The sequence below is a fragment of the Lagenorhynchus albirostris genome, chromosome 2, assembly GCF_949774975.1.
Source record: "Lagenorhynchus albirostris chromosome 2, mLagAlb1.1, whole genome shotgun sequence".
Classification (NCBI taxonomy): Eukaryota; Metazoa; Chordata; class Mammalia; order Artiodactyla; family Delphinidae; genus Lagenorhynchus; species Lagenorhynchus albirostris.
The window spans coordinates 98,357,986-98,370,313 of record NC_083096.1 but is presented as its reverse complement, the minus strand read 5'-3'; the positions used below and the strand labels follow the sequence as shown (position 1 = coordinate 98,370,313).

At 32.3% G+C, this 12,328-nt stretch overlaps 1 protein-coding gene across 2 annotated transcripts in view; it reads left to right on the top strand.

Annotated features, from left to right (window-relative positions):
• AGL (amylo-alpha-1, 6-glucosidase, 4-alpha-glucanotransferase) overlaps window positions 1–9,603 on the top strand; it is a 79,487-nt gene extending 69,884 nt beyond the window's left edge. For both annotated transcript variants that reach the window (XM_060139519.1, XM_060139518.1), the window contains exon 34: window positions 7,139–9,603. In XM_060139519.1, coding sequence (XP_059995502.1) covers window positions 7,139–7,256 — 118 coding nt within the window. In that variant the 3' untranslated portion in view covers window positions 7,257–9,603. The remainder of the gene's footprint in view (window positions 1–7,138) is intronic.
• Window positions 9,604–12,328: the final 2,725 nt, after the last annotated feature.

Here is a 12,328-nt window from a genome sequence, read left to right as displayed (position 1 = left end):
GTTGTCAAAATTTTTCTTTTTATTTAAAGTTTATTTTCATTAGCTTAAGTATAGTCACAGAAACCCTAATCCTGTCACACTTCTGCCTCATCTAGAGATTAAGTCTGAAGTCTGTGTGATGTGAACATTCTTACATTCCATCCTTTACTGGCCAAAGTATTTCTCAATATTTGCATTGCTTTTCTCTTTCTTCCTTTTTTTCCACGAGGAGTAAGAATATCTTGCACTGCAGAGATGATTCTTCTACTTTACCTATAATCACATACCTCCTACCTGTTCCATGACCTTGTCAAATAGTTATCCTTTCTTGGTATTCCACTTGATCCCTCCTTCCTAAGCTACAAAGATATCTGTCAGCCTATCCTAAAGTAAGGTCCCTTCATGCTGTTCCTGCCTCAAGCCTTGTTTTATCATTCTGTTCTCTTTTCAGTACATTTTCTATACAATTAACCTCATTTATTTTTCTTTTCTGACACCCAGTCAGTCATCACCACGTACAATCTGGCTTTTTTTTTTTTTTTTTTTTTTATTTATTTATTTTTTTCAATCTGGCTTTTGTTTTGCCCTCACCACTCTGGTGAAGCCACTCAAGAAGATCCTTTCTGGTTCCCAGATCCCATGGCTTCCTTTCAGTTCTCTTCTTTGACCTGGCTATAGTATTTGACATTGTTGCTTTCCTCTTTTCATGAAAAACATTATGCTAGCCACAGCATTAGGTTTCTCTTGTTAACCTAGTAATAGTAACAACTATAATAATAGCAAATAATATTTATTGAGTACTTACTATCTTCAGATATTGTTCTAAATGCATTCATATAACATTACTCATTTCATCCAAAAAACTATATAAAATAGCTACTACTATTATTATTATCCTATTATTGTTATTCACATCTCCACTTACTAGCTATGTGGCTGTGGGAAAGTTACTTAACTTCTCTGAGCCTCAGTTTCCTCATCTTAAATGGATGTGCTGGTATTGTTTTGAGCATTAATATATTAGTACATGTAACACGGACGAGATACTAACTCAAGATATGAGCTACTGTCTCTATTTTATAAATTAAGCTTAGAAAGTTAAGTAATTTATACAAAGTCAAATGGCAAGTAATTTGGTAGAGCTCTTACTGAACTCCAGGCAAGCTGACTTCACAGGCTGTGCTCTTAACCACTACACTATTGGCTCTATTTACTGTTTTTCTGGCTTTGCTTCCTGGCACCTAAATATGTTCATTCTCCAAAACTCTATCCTTGATCTTCCTTTCTTTTCTATCTGACTTGTCTTCTGTTATATTTCACCTAATTTTACATCTTCACTCTTCAGGTAATTTTTAACTTTCATAAACTCCACTTCTACTTTTTAGCTACTGATAAACTTGTTACCTCGGATGGCCTTCTGCCATCACTCATTTTCTCTCACACGTTTTTTCTTCCTATAGTTCCCATCTTTGTTACAGTATTACCATTATTCATGCTCTGCAAGCTTAAACACCCCAGGTACTTTTACATTTTACTTCATTACCTCTCCAGAACATCCAGATAGTTGTCAAGACTTGATTATAGTTCTGTTCCTTCTAACAGCCCACCGTGTTCCTTTCTGTTGCCAATGCCTGATTTGTAACTCATAACCTTTTCTATGGACTAGGCAATAACCTCCATACTTCCACTCTCTTTTCTCCATTTTGGCATATTACCCCAAACAAGATCAATCTTGTGGAAATATAACTCACAATTTTAATCTTATGTTTAAAAATCTTCAGTAACTCCCCACTGGCTACAGAATGAAATCCAAATTCTTTAATTCCCACAATTTTTTCTCAAACTACCTTTCCATTTTTATTTCTTGCTGTTTCCTGTAGCTACTTTTGATAGCATAATATGCTTTAACTATGAGCTTTGGATTCAGATTGAATTTCAAATTCTGTCCTTGCTGCTTATTTTTGCATGTGACTTTGAACAAGTTACTTAACCTCTCTGAAATAAATTTCTTCATCTATAAAATGAGAATAATATCTCATTACTTGCTGTCAAGACTAAATGAAAAGATAGATCAAAAATACTTGTCACCTGTGGGGAGGTGCACAGCCAGCACTGTCCCCACTAAGTCCTCAAGGCTTGTTCTCTTGGCTACATGAGGCTGGAAATGATGGAGTTCCGTGTCACTGCTTTCTACTGCTTTACCCTAATATGTAAGACTTTTTCCTCAATAAATGATAGAATAAGTAAAAAAAAAAAAAAAAAGTCACAATTCAAGAAATGGTTTCATCTAAAGTGCATTATTACTTTTTAAATTGTCTATAGAATCTGTAGTAATGTCAGTATTCTCATTCTTGATATTGATAAGTTGTATTTTCTCTTTTTTTTCCCTGATCTGCCTGGCTAGAGGCGTATCGATTTTATTGGTCTTCTTAAAGAACCACCTTTTGATTTCATCGGTTTTCTTTTTGTATTGTTTTTCAGTTTCTATTTTATTGATTTCTACTCTATACTTTTTATTATTCTCTTCTACGTACTTCAGGTTAATTTGTCTTTTTCTGTTTTTTCAAGGTGTAAGTTGAGGTCATTGATTTAAAGACCTTTCTTCTTTTCTAGTATAGGTACTTAGTGCTATAAATTTCCCACTGTGTACTAAATTAGCAATATCCCAAAATTCTGATGTGTTGTGTTTTTTTTTTTAATTCAGTTGAAACACTTTCTGTTTTCCCCTTTGGTTTCCCCTTTGACTCATGTGTTATTTAGAAAGGTGTTATTTAGTTTTCAAATATTTGGGAATTGTCCAGAGATGTTTCTGTCACTGATTTCAAAATTAACTCTATTGTGGTCAAAGAATATATCTAATATGACTTATCTTTCTAAACTTATTGATACTTATTATATGATGCAGAATATGTTCTAACTAGGTCACTAAACTCTTTGCAAGTGAAAAACTGTGCCTCCTGCTGTCGTTGGGTGGAGTGTTCTTAAAATGTTGACTAGGTCAAGTTGGTTGGTAGTGTTATACAAAGTACTCACAGATTTTCTGTCTACTTGTTCTGTGAGTTACCTAGAGATGGGTATTGGCATTTTCTGCTACAATTATGGATTTGTCTATTTCTCCTTGGAGTCGTATGGGTTTCTGCTTCAGGTATTTTGAAGCCTTATTATTAGATGCATAAGTGGTTGGAATTATTATGTTCTCTTGATGAATTGACCCTTTTATCATTATGAAATGACTTTCTTTATCACTGGCAATATGCCTGTGCTCCAAAATCTTCTTTGTTTGATATTAATATAAGCACTCCAGATTTTTTGGTGTGTGAATCTGTTTTTTTAATTGAAGTATAGTTGCTGTACAATATTATGTGTTACAGGTGTACAATATAGTGATTCACAATTTTTAAAGGTTATACTCTATTTATAGTTATTATAACTCCAGATTTCTTTTGATTAGTTGTGAGAATGATATATATATTTCCATCTTTTTGCTTTTAACCTTTTTGTGTCTTTATATTCAAAGTAGGTTTCTTATACATAGAGCATATAATTGGGTCTTATTTATCTATGCAGCCTGATAATCTCTTCCTATTAATTGGAATGATTAGACCATTTACATTTAATGTGATTATTTATATGGTTAAGTATAAATCTATTTGCTTTCTGTTTATCCTGTCTGTTCTTTGTTAGCTTTTTCTTTTTTCCTGCTTCTTTTAGACTGATTATTTTATTTCTATTTTATCTCTTTTGTTGGCTGATTAGCTATTCTTATTTCAGTTTTTTGAATGTTTGCTTTAGGTGTATAGTATACATCTTTAACTTACCATAGTTTACTTTCAAGTGAAGATATAGCGCTTCAAGTGTACTATAAGAACCTTAAAATAGTATAGTTCCATTTCTTCCCTTCAGACCTGTATGCCATTATTGTCATCTATTTTGCTTTTACATATATTATAATGCCCATACTACATTGTTATATTTTTCTTTCAATCAGTTATCTTTTGAGGTTATTTAAATAATACAGAAAAAAGTCTTATATAAATACATAGTTGCCAGTGTTCTTCATCTCTTTGTGAATATCCATATTTCCATCTGGTATCATTTTTTTCTGCCTAAGGACTTCCTCTATTATATCAGGTCTGCTCATGATGAATTCTTTAAGCTCTTGTATGTCAAAAAAGTATCTGCCTTCATTTTTTGAAAGGTGTTTTTGTTGTGTATAGAATTCAATGTTGACAAGTTTTTTTCTAGTACTTTAAAGTTGTTGCACTATTTTGACAAGAAATCTGCTGTCATCCTTATATCTAATTTGCCATTAATTTCATTCAGTGTATTTTTCATTTCATACATTGTAGTTTTAATCTCTTGAAGTTTGATTTGGGTCTTTTGTATATCTTCCATGTCTCTGCCTAATATTTTGAACATATGGAATACTGTTACAGTAACTATTTTAATGTCTTTGTTTGCTAATTGATTTCTGGGTTGGTTTCACTCGTGATATTCTCTTATTATGGTTAATATTATCCTATTCTTTGCCTATTAGTGTTTTATTGGATGCTAGATGTAAATTTTACTTTCTTGGATGTTGGGTTTTTTTCTGTATTTCCATAAAAATATTCTTGAACTTTAGTTTGGAATGCAGTTAAATTATTTGGAAACAGCCTGATCTTTTCAGGACTTGATTTTAAATTTTTTTGGACCTAACCAGAACAGCATTTAGTTCAGGACTAATTAGTCTACACTAATGAGTCAACACTCATCTGAGTTCTCTATCCCATTTCCCTAAAATTACAAAGTTTTCAAATCTACCTGGTGGGAATAAGCACTGTTCCTGACCCTCTCTGAATGGCAGGTACTACTTCATCTAATACTTTTGGGTGGTTCTTTCCGCATCCTTGGTTAGTTTTCTCTTGTGTATTTGCTGATGATTATGCTGCGAATACTTGAGTGGGACCCTTTACATGTCTCCAGAGTTCTCTGTTTGTACAATTATCTCATCTCTAGTCTGACCTGAAAATTCTAGCTGTCTTGGTCTTTCTGGACTCTCAATTCCATCTCTTCAGCTCAAAGAGTTTGCCAGGATCCACCTGGTTCCCCTCCCTTTGTCAAATCCTAGAAGCTCTCTCAAGACAGGAAGGTATAGTAATCATAGGACTCACTTCAATTTTTTTCTTATTTCTTAGGAATCATTCTTCTTTGTTGCTTAATATTCAGTGTCTTAAAAACTACTGCTTCGTATACTCTGCTGTCGCCACCACATGGACCCAGCTCACCCTGCTCTAGCTCTGATATCTCATGCTGGGGTGCCACAAGACATAGATGCCCTCTTCACCTTCCTTGGGCCTGACAACCCCATGTAGGCCACTCTTATGCATGGATGCTCTCCTTGCACCACTTGGGCTCTGGACTACCCCCACCCTTGCTGTGAACTCCTTCCTCATACCCCCTAGACTCTAACATTCTACTCAGTGCTACTCCTGCTACCCTTCTCTCCTTCCCTCCTCAACTGCAGTTACGGACCTTCTTGGTCCCACCTAATGACTTGAGGAATGAATTTTTCAGAAAGCAAGGGAAAGGGGACTTCTTTATACAAGTATGGGTATCTTCCACGTTCTTGTGTTCATATCCAATTATGAGCAGCATTTAATGGTTCTGTAAGTTTGTTTTGTATCTTAATTTTGATGCTATATTAGTTTGCTAGGACTGCTGTAATAAAGCACCACAGACTGAGTGGCTTAAACAACAGAAATGTATTGTCTTATGGTTTTGGAAGCCAGAAGTCTGAAATCAAGGCATTTGCAGGACCATGTTCTGTCTGAAGGTACTAGGGAAGGATCTCTTTCAGCCCTCTCTCCTAGCTTCTGGCATTTCCTTGGCTTGTACAGCATAATTCCAGTCTTCTCATGGCATTCTCCTTGTGTTCATGTTTGTGTCCAAATTTCCTTATTTTGTAAGGACACCAATCATATTGGATTAGGGGCCCACCCTGATCCACCTTAACTAGTTACATCTGCAACAACCCTATATCCAAATAAATTCACATTCTGAGGTACTGAGGGTTAAGACCTCAACATGTGAATTTTGAGGGGGACACAATTTAGCCCATTATAGATACTCAGGAACCCAACTTCAGTAATCTGACATGTTACTCTGAAGTAGTTTGAACACTTGAAAATGAATATGTTTTCTATGTTTTCTATTTCTCTATGACAGTTTTTTGAAATATGGTACCTAGCTGATATTATTATTAATTATTATTCAAAATATTGCCATATTTACCTAATTGAATCATTTTTTCATTTTTATTATGAAATATTTCATATCTTCAGAAAAGTATATGTAAGTTACAAAGCATAATAATGAAACAAAAAATGAACCAAAAAAATGAAACATTACAGAATTCTGTATTTTTTTAAATTTTCATTTCATATTTAAGGGATTACATTACATCAAAATGAAGAATAAATTTGATATGCTAATAATGCTGTGTTTTGATAGTGAGATCTGGAACAAGTCATTAACCTTCATAAACTTCTCTTACCTCCTCTATAAATAGGAATAGTTATGATACCTACCTTATAGAGTTGCTGTGAGCATTAAATGAGATAATGTATATAAAGCACTTAGTATTAGAACATAATAAATGCACAATAAATACTAACTGTATTATTATTCAGGATAATGAGAAATTAGTATGGAAATTTAGATTGTTTTTAATTGGCATTCTTTTCCTAGTCATAATCCAGTGTTTCTTCATCATTTCATATTCATTTTATAATTTTGTCAAGATCAAACATAATACAGTCACATAATTACAATTTGAGTCTCATAAACTTACTCCAAAAGAAATAAAATTAGGCCTGAGAGGATGTTTGTATCTATACTTATATATTGCTTGGGATGGTAGTTTCCTTTGTTTTTAATACATAAAGGGATTCCTTTGTAATTGAAAGTCTTAAATCCAAAAGATTGAATTTCAAAGAATAATTTCAATCTAAATTCTTTATACATAAGCTTTAGGATATTCTGTTTTATTTTGTAGTAAATGAGTACATATTGTTTTCTAAAAGAGAAGACAAAATCACCCAGGTGTATTGCCTATTTTGTTAATCCAACAAGATATGTGTTTGATTATATCTCATAAAATGGCTTTTCTTTCTTTAAGATCCCCTTGGAAAGGACTTCCAGAACTGACCAACGAGAATGGCCAATACTGTCCTTTCAGCTGTGAAACACAAGCCTGGTCAATTGCTACAATTCTTGAAACTCTCTATGATTTATAGTTGACTCATGCATATGATTGCATTAAGTATGCAATCAATTTTATTGTTGAATGCAAGGTAATAATGTAATGTAAATGCTTTATCTGCACATGCTAAATTCATTCTTAAAATCTCATTCATATAATACTGATGCCCGATTTAGGTAAGACTGTAAAGCATTAGTTTTTCTTTTTCTTTTTTTTCTTTTTTTAAATAGGATGTTTGTCTTGAATTCAGGAAGTATTCTTCAAATGCCTAGAAAAATCAATAATTTGAAATCCAGAGTTTGAAAATGAAAAAATCGTGTAATCTTCTATTTGTACATAAGTGAAAATGAAATATGAGAATGTAATAATGAAAGAAATGAAAAAGTATCTTTAAATGGTGGTATATATTTTTTTCAGTAACAATATATACCAAATAGGCTGTGGTTAATTAATACTTTTACTATGGTATTTCTAGCACCTTCCATGCTGCATTCAATAGATACTAAATGAATGCTGAATCATAGAAGTGTCCACCTGCAATATATGTTCATAAGTGGAGCACAGATGTTTATAATGTGCTTTTATTTTTTTCACTGATATATTAACATGTTTTTAATATAATGAATTTCAACAGTATATTTAACATAATTTACTTATGCTAATGATGCATAGGATGTATGAAAAAACCACAAAGCATTAGGAATTTATTTTCTAAAAACAGTTTTATAAAATTAGTCTTGAGTGCCAGTGTCCTACTATGAGATGGTTTACCTTTTCGTAACGCAAATTGTTGGCCATGTTTATGAGAACTTTAAAGACAAAAAACACTATATTAGTTTTCTAAAACTTAATAACTATTTTTAGTTTGTGTGTAAAAGTGTATTATACTGGTTTCCTAGTAACCAAAATGTGTTGACAAGTTTAACATTGAGAACAATCTTAACATAATATAAATAGAGATATGAATTCAGTAGTTATCTTGAATTCAGTATAATCATTTGAAAAGCTTTTCATGTTATTTTAACATACCTTAAATCTGGAAAAGTCATAAAGGAAAAAGGCTTTTAACATTTATATGATTTGACATTTTTTAATAGTACTTATTTTCTAGATGAATTTTTTTTTTACTGTCTGTTTTTGTCTCAAGAAGGCTCTTAAATTAGATCATTATACTTAGAGTTGAAAGGAAATAGTTGCAAAAATCCATTTCATTTTTCAATTGTGTATTTATAGTTAAAATAATGGTGCAATAACACTTCTCAGCTAGAGGTCACATATCCAACCACCTTAACTCTGAAGAAGGAGTAAAAATAAAGAAGAAAAACAAGTAAGCTAAAACTTCTGAGTAGTAAAAATGTAAAAATGCTTCAGATACCAAATACCCATTCTCGACCCTCCTTTAGTTTTAACTAGCTTCGTTCCTGGTTTCCCAACCTAAAGCAGATTAAATCCTACAGATTTAACGACCATTGTGATAGTAATCTGACCACTGTCTATAAACACATTGATTTCCAAGTTTCCCTTCCTTCTTTATTGCTCAATGTATAACCTTCTCTAACCTGTGCAGTTAAAAAGAATGACCTTCCTTGAGAGGCAGAACCATTAGTCATCAAAGATTCACATAGTTCTATTGTTCTAATTTAACTCCTATATTAAAAGTGGTAAGAAAAGTAACCAAAAACCAACATTAAATATGTTAAATATAAAAGCAAGAAGCAATGGCTGGCTGATGATTAAATGTGATAAATAAATAAGTAAATGAATATATTAACTCTAATAAATAAATAATTGTCAAACAAGTTGACAATTTTAAATACATAACCATATTGGGTTATCTATGGTAGGGCAAATATCCACCTCAGTAAATTTTTAGGATATCGTGTTGCAGTAGAAAATTAAGTGATTCATATTCCTTACTAGGAATATTAATGAAAGAACATTGTTATAATCTGCATGGCCTATTTTAAAGTTTAAGAGGCATGTTACACATTACTTCATCAAAGGTTGTTAAAATAATAGTTTTAGACTTTAGAGGGATAAATGTTGACTAAAAAACATTTAAATAGAATACTTCATTCCTGAGTGATGTTGGACGAGGTACCATTATATTACATATTGAAAATGGTTCTGTGCCTTGGTTCTTAATTAATTCAAATCATTCTTTTTAACTTGAGAAGTTTGCCAGTTTAACCAGTATGCTGTGATAATTTAATACATTTCAAAGATAATTGAGGAAACATGAGACCTGTCATCCTGTCTATGAGCATTATAACCTATGTGAACTGCAATGCATTTCTGATATGTCTTCAACTGCTCTATCTAGTAGGCAAATGTCATTTTTATGTCTGTGTGCCAAGAAAATAAAAATCTTTTCTAAAGGACTATATTTTGCATTTATTCCATTATTTACCAGTTAACTAATTTGTTGATGCTGACTACTACCATGTATTCAAGGCTTGCTTATTTTGGGTGCTTTATCTTTTTGCAGGATGTGTGGGGACAAAGAGAGGAAGAAGAATTTTAGGCTGTTCGGTAATTTATTTAATTAGCTATGTTGAAATTAGAAGCAAAGTTAACTTTTGATGTACAAACTGATCTGTTAGCAGCTATACACTCCCCAGGTATTTCTTGAAATCTTTCACGCTACTGTGAATTTTTTGTTTACCTTTCTTTCATGAGTATGAGTAAACTTGTCAAACTTGCCAAACTTATTTACATAGATCCTCAATGTGCCAAAATAATAAACTCAAGTAAGTTGCTCAGTTTTGGGGTTTTTTTCCATTTGTATGAGATTTGAATTATTAAGTAATACTGATACTTTGTCATTTTGACACAATTTTTTCCTAATATATATTTCTTAATATATCTGGTATTGGTTGGAGGTTTTTGGTTTAACTTACAAAAGCTTTTCATTTTCCTTTGATCAAATTTTTTAGTGTTTATCTTTGTGAACTCTTCTATCTCTTCAAAATTTAATTGAAATTTTAATTGTCCAATAATTTAATAAACTTTTGTTTCTGTGTTATATTCTGGTTTTATATTTATCTATTTACAGCAGCATACAGTATGAGTTGAGACATTACTTAGCTTTTCTTTCAAAATTGTTATATCCAAATTCATGAACTGAATTTGATTTGTAGTGATTCCTTTTTTAAATTATTGAATTTTATGTAATAATAGGGTGTACTTCTGGGATGTACCGTTGAAGTTATCTGTGCCTGTTCACTCATTTAACTATTATAATTTTTGTTTTAATATTTGTTAGAGCTTTTCCTCACTGTCTTTCTCTCACTAATCCCCTACTCCTTTTTTAGAATCTTGTTTTATATACCTACTTATTTGTTCTTCTCAAGTACTTTTCCATGACCAAAAAGTGTTCTCTTACCATTTTTACTAAACTTATACTTAACACTGTAAGGTAATTTGATAGGAATTGACATTTACAGTATTTAATCTTCTAAGAACATAGAGTGTCTGCATTTATTCAATTTTTATTTTTTTAGATTGCTGAAATTCTTCCTAATGTTTGTTTTGCCAGTTAGAATAAAAAACTCAGATTTAACAAACATTTATGAGCCCCTACCATATAATGGGCAATTTTATATTGGAAGTATTATACCCATTTTATGTATGAGAACATTGCTATAGCATCTTGCCCTAAGTCACACGACTGATAAATTACTGGACCAAAACTCAATCCCTGATCTTCCTACCACAAATCCTTTTTCAAAGATCCTCAAGACTGAAGTCTTCTGGCTCACCTTCATGCTTCTTGCCACCATCCATCCACAGGTCAAGCTGTGGCTATTATTAGTTGCCCACATAATTATGGAAATCCTTAGATGCTGTTCTGCTTGGGTCTATATATACTCCCTTAATATCCTGGTCAGATAATACATTTGACTCCCTGGTCAAAATGTATCTGCAGCAATCTGCCTTGATAGGATAACTGGTATATTACTGGCTCAATATTCAGACTCAAAATGCATGAGTTAGGTTACACAACTTGGATAAATTTGCAAATATAAGTGTCTTATCAAAGTGAGACAGAGAAAATTCAAAGGCAGTAGGGAACATATTGGTCCATGAGAATTTTGGTCAAAGGAAGCAAGTTATATCTATAGAAGTTCACTAACAAATATGGTACTTAATTAGGCAAACACTCAATATATTTATTGTAACTGATATATTTTGAAAGTGTAAAACTGAGCGCTAAACATCTTTTCTTATAATCATAACATAAGGAAGTGCTCCAAAGATGATTCATCTTGACTCCCACATCACACTCAATGAATCTTAGGCTTCACTTTTACTTGCCTGGGCTCTCATCTATTCCCCACTTTATATTTGCATTCTTGTCTTGTCCTTAAACAAACATAATGATTGCTTAATTGATCACAACTTACACCATCCCTCATAGAACTGAGGAAAACCTTTCTTGAACACTGCTTATATCCCACCACTGATCAGATGACGTTTGGGATACTCTATAATTTGGCCCCAATCTCATTTCAGTTTTGTTACAATAACTTTTTGCTCTTTCCAAAGCTGATTACTTGCCACTCTGAGTCTTTGTTTTTTCAACTGTAAAAACAAGAATGATGGTAATACCTACCTTGCAGGGCAGTAAGAATTCATGAAGGCAACCCATAGTATGTTAGGATTAAGTTTGACTGCACATAACAGAGCCCATAACAGTGGTCTCTATGAGACAGAAATCCAGAAGTGTGCAATCCAGGGCTGATATGCTGGTTCTGTGGTCATCAGGAACCAAGGCTAGTATCTAATGACAAAAAATATTCTATAATTTCTTATATATAATTTTCTTAATATGAATTCATTGTCTCCTAGATGTTGTGAACAAATGTACAATAACCTATTTACTTATTTTGATCAGTGGTTTCTCCAAATTCTTTTTCTTCTTGACTTCCCAAAGCCTTACCTTGAGGAGAAAAGAATTCAAGGTTTACATCTTTCAAATTAGTTGTAAATTTTATGGCTTGGTTAAAATAACAAATTTTATAATTCATAATTTTATATTTACATTTTTCAATTCATAATTTTATACTTACATTAAAGTTGAAAGAAGCAAAATAGCAATTATTG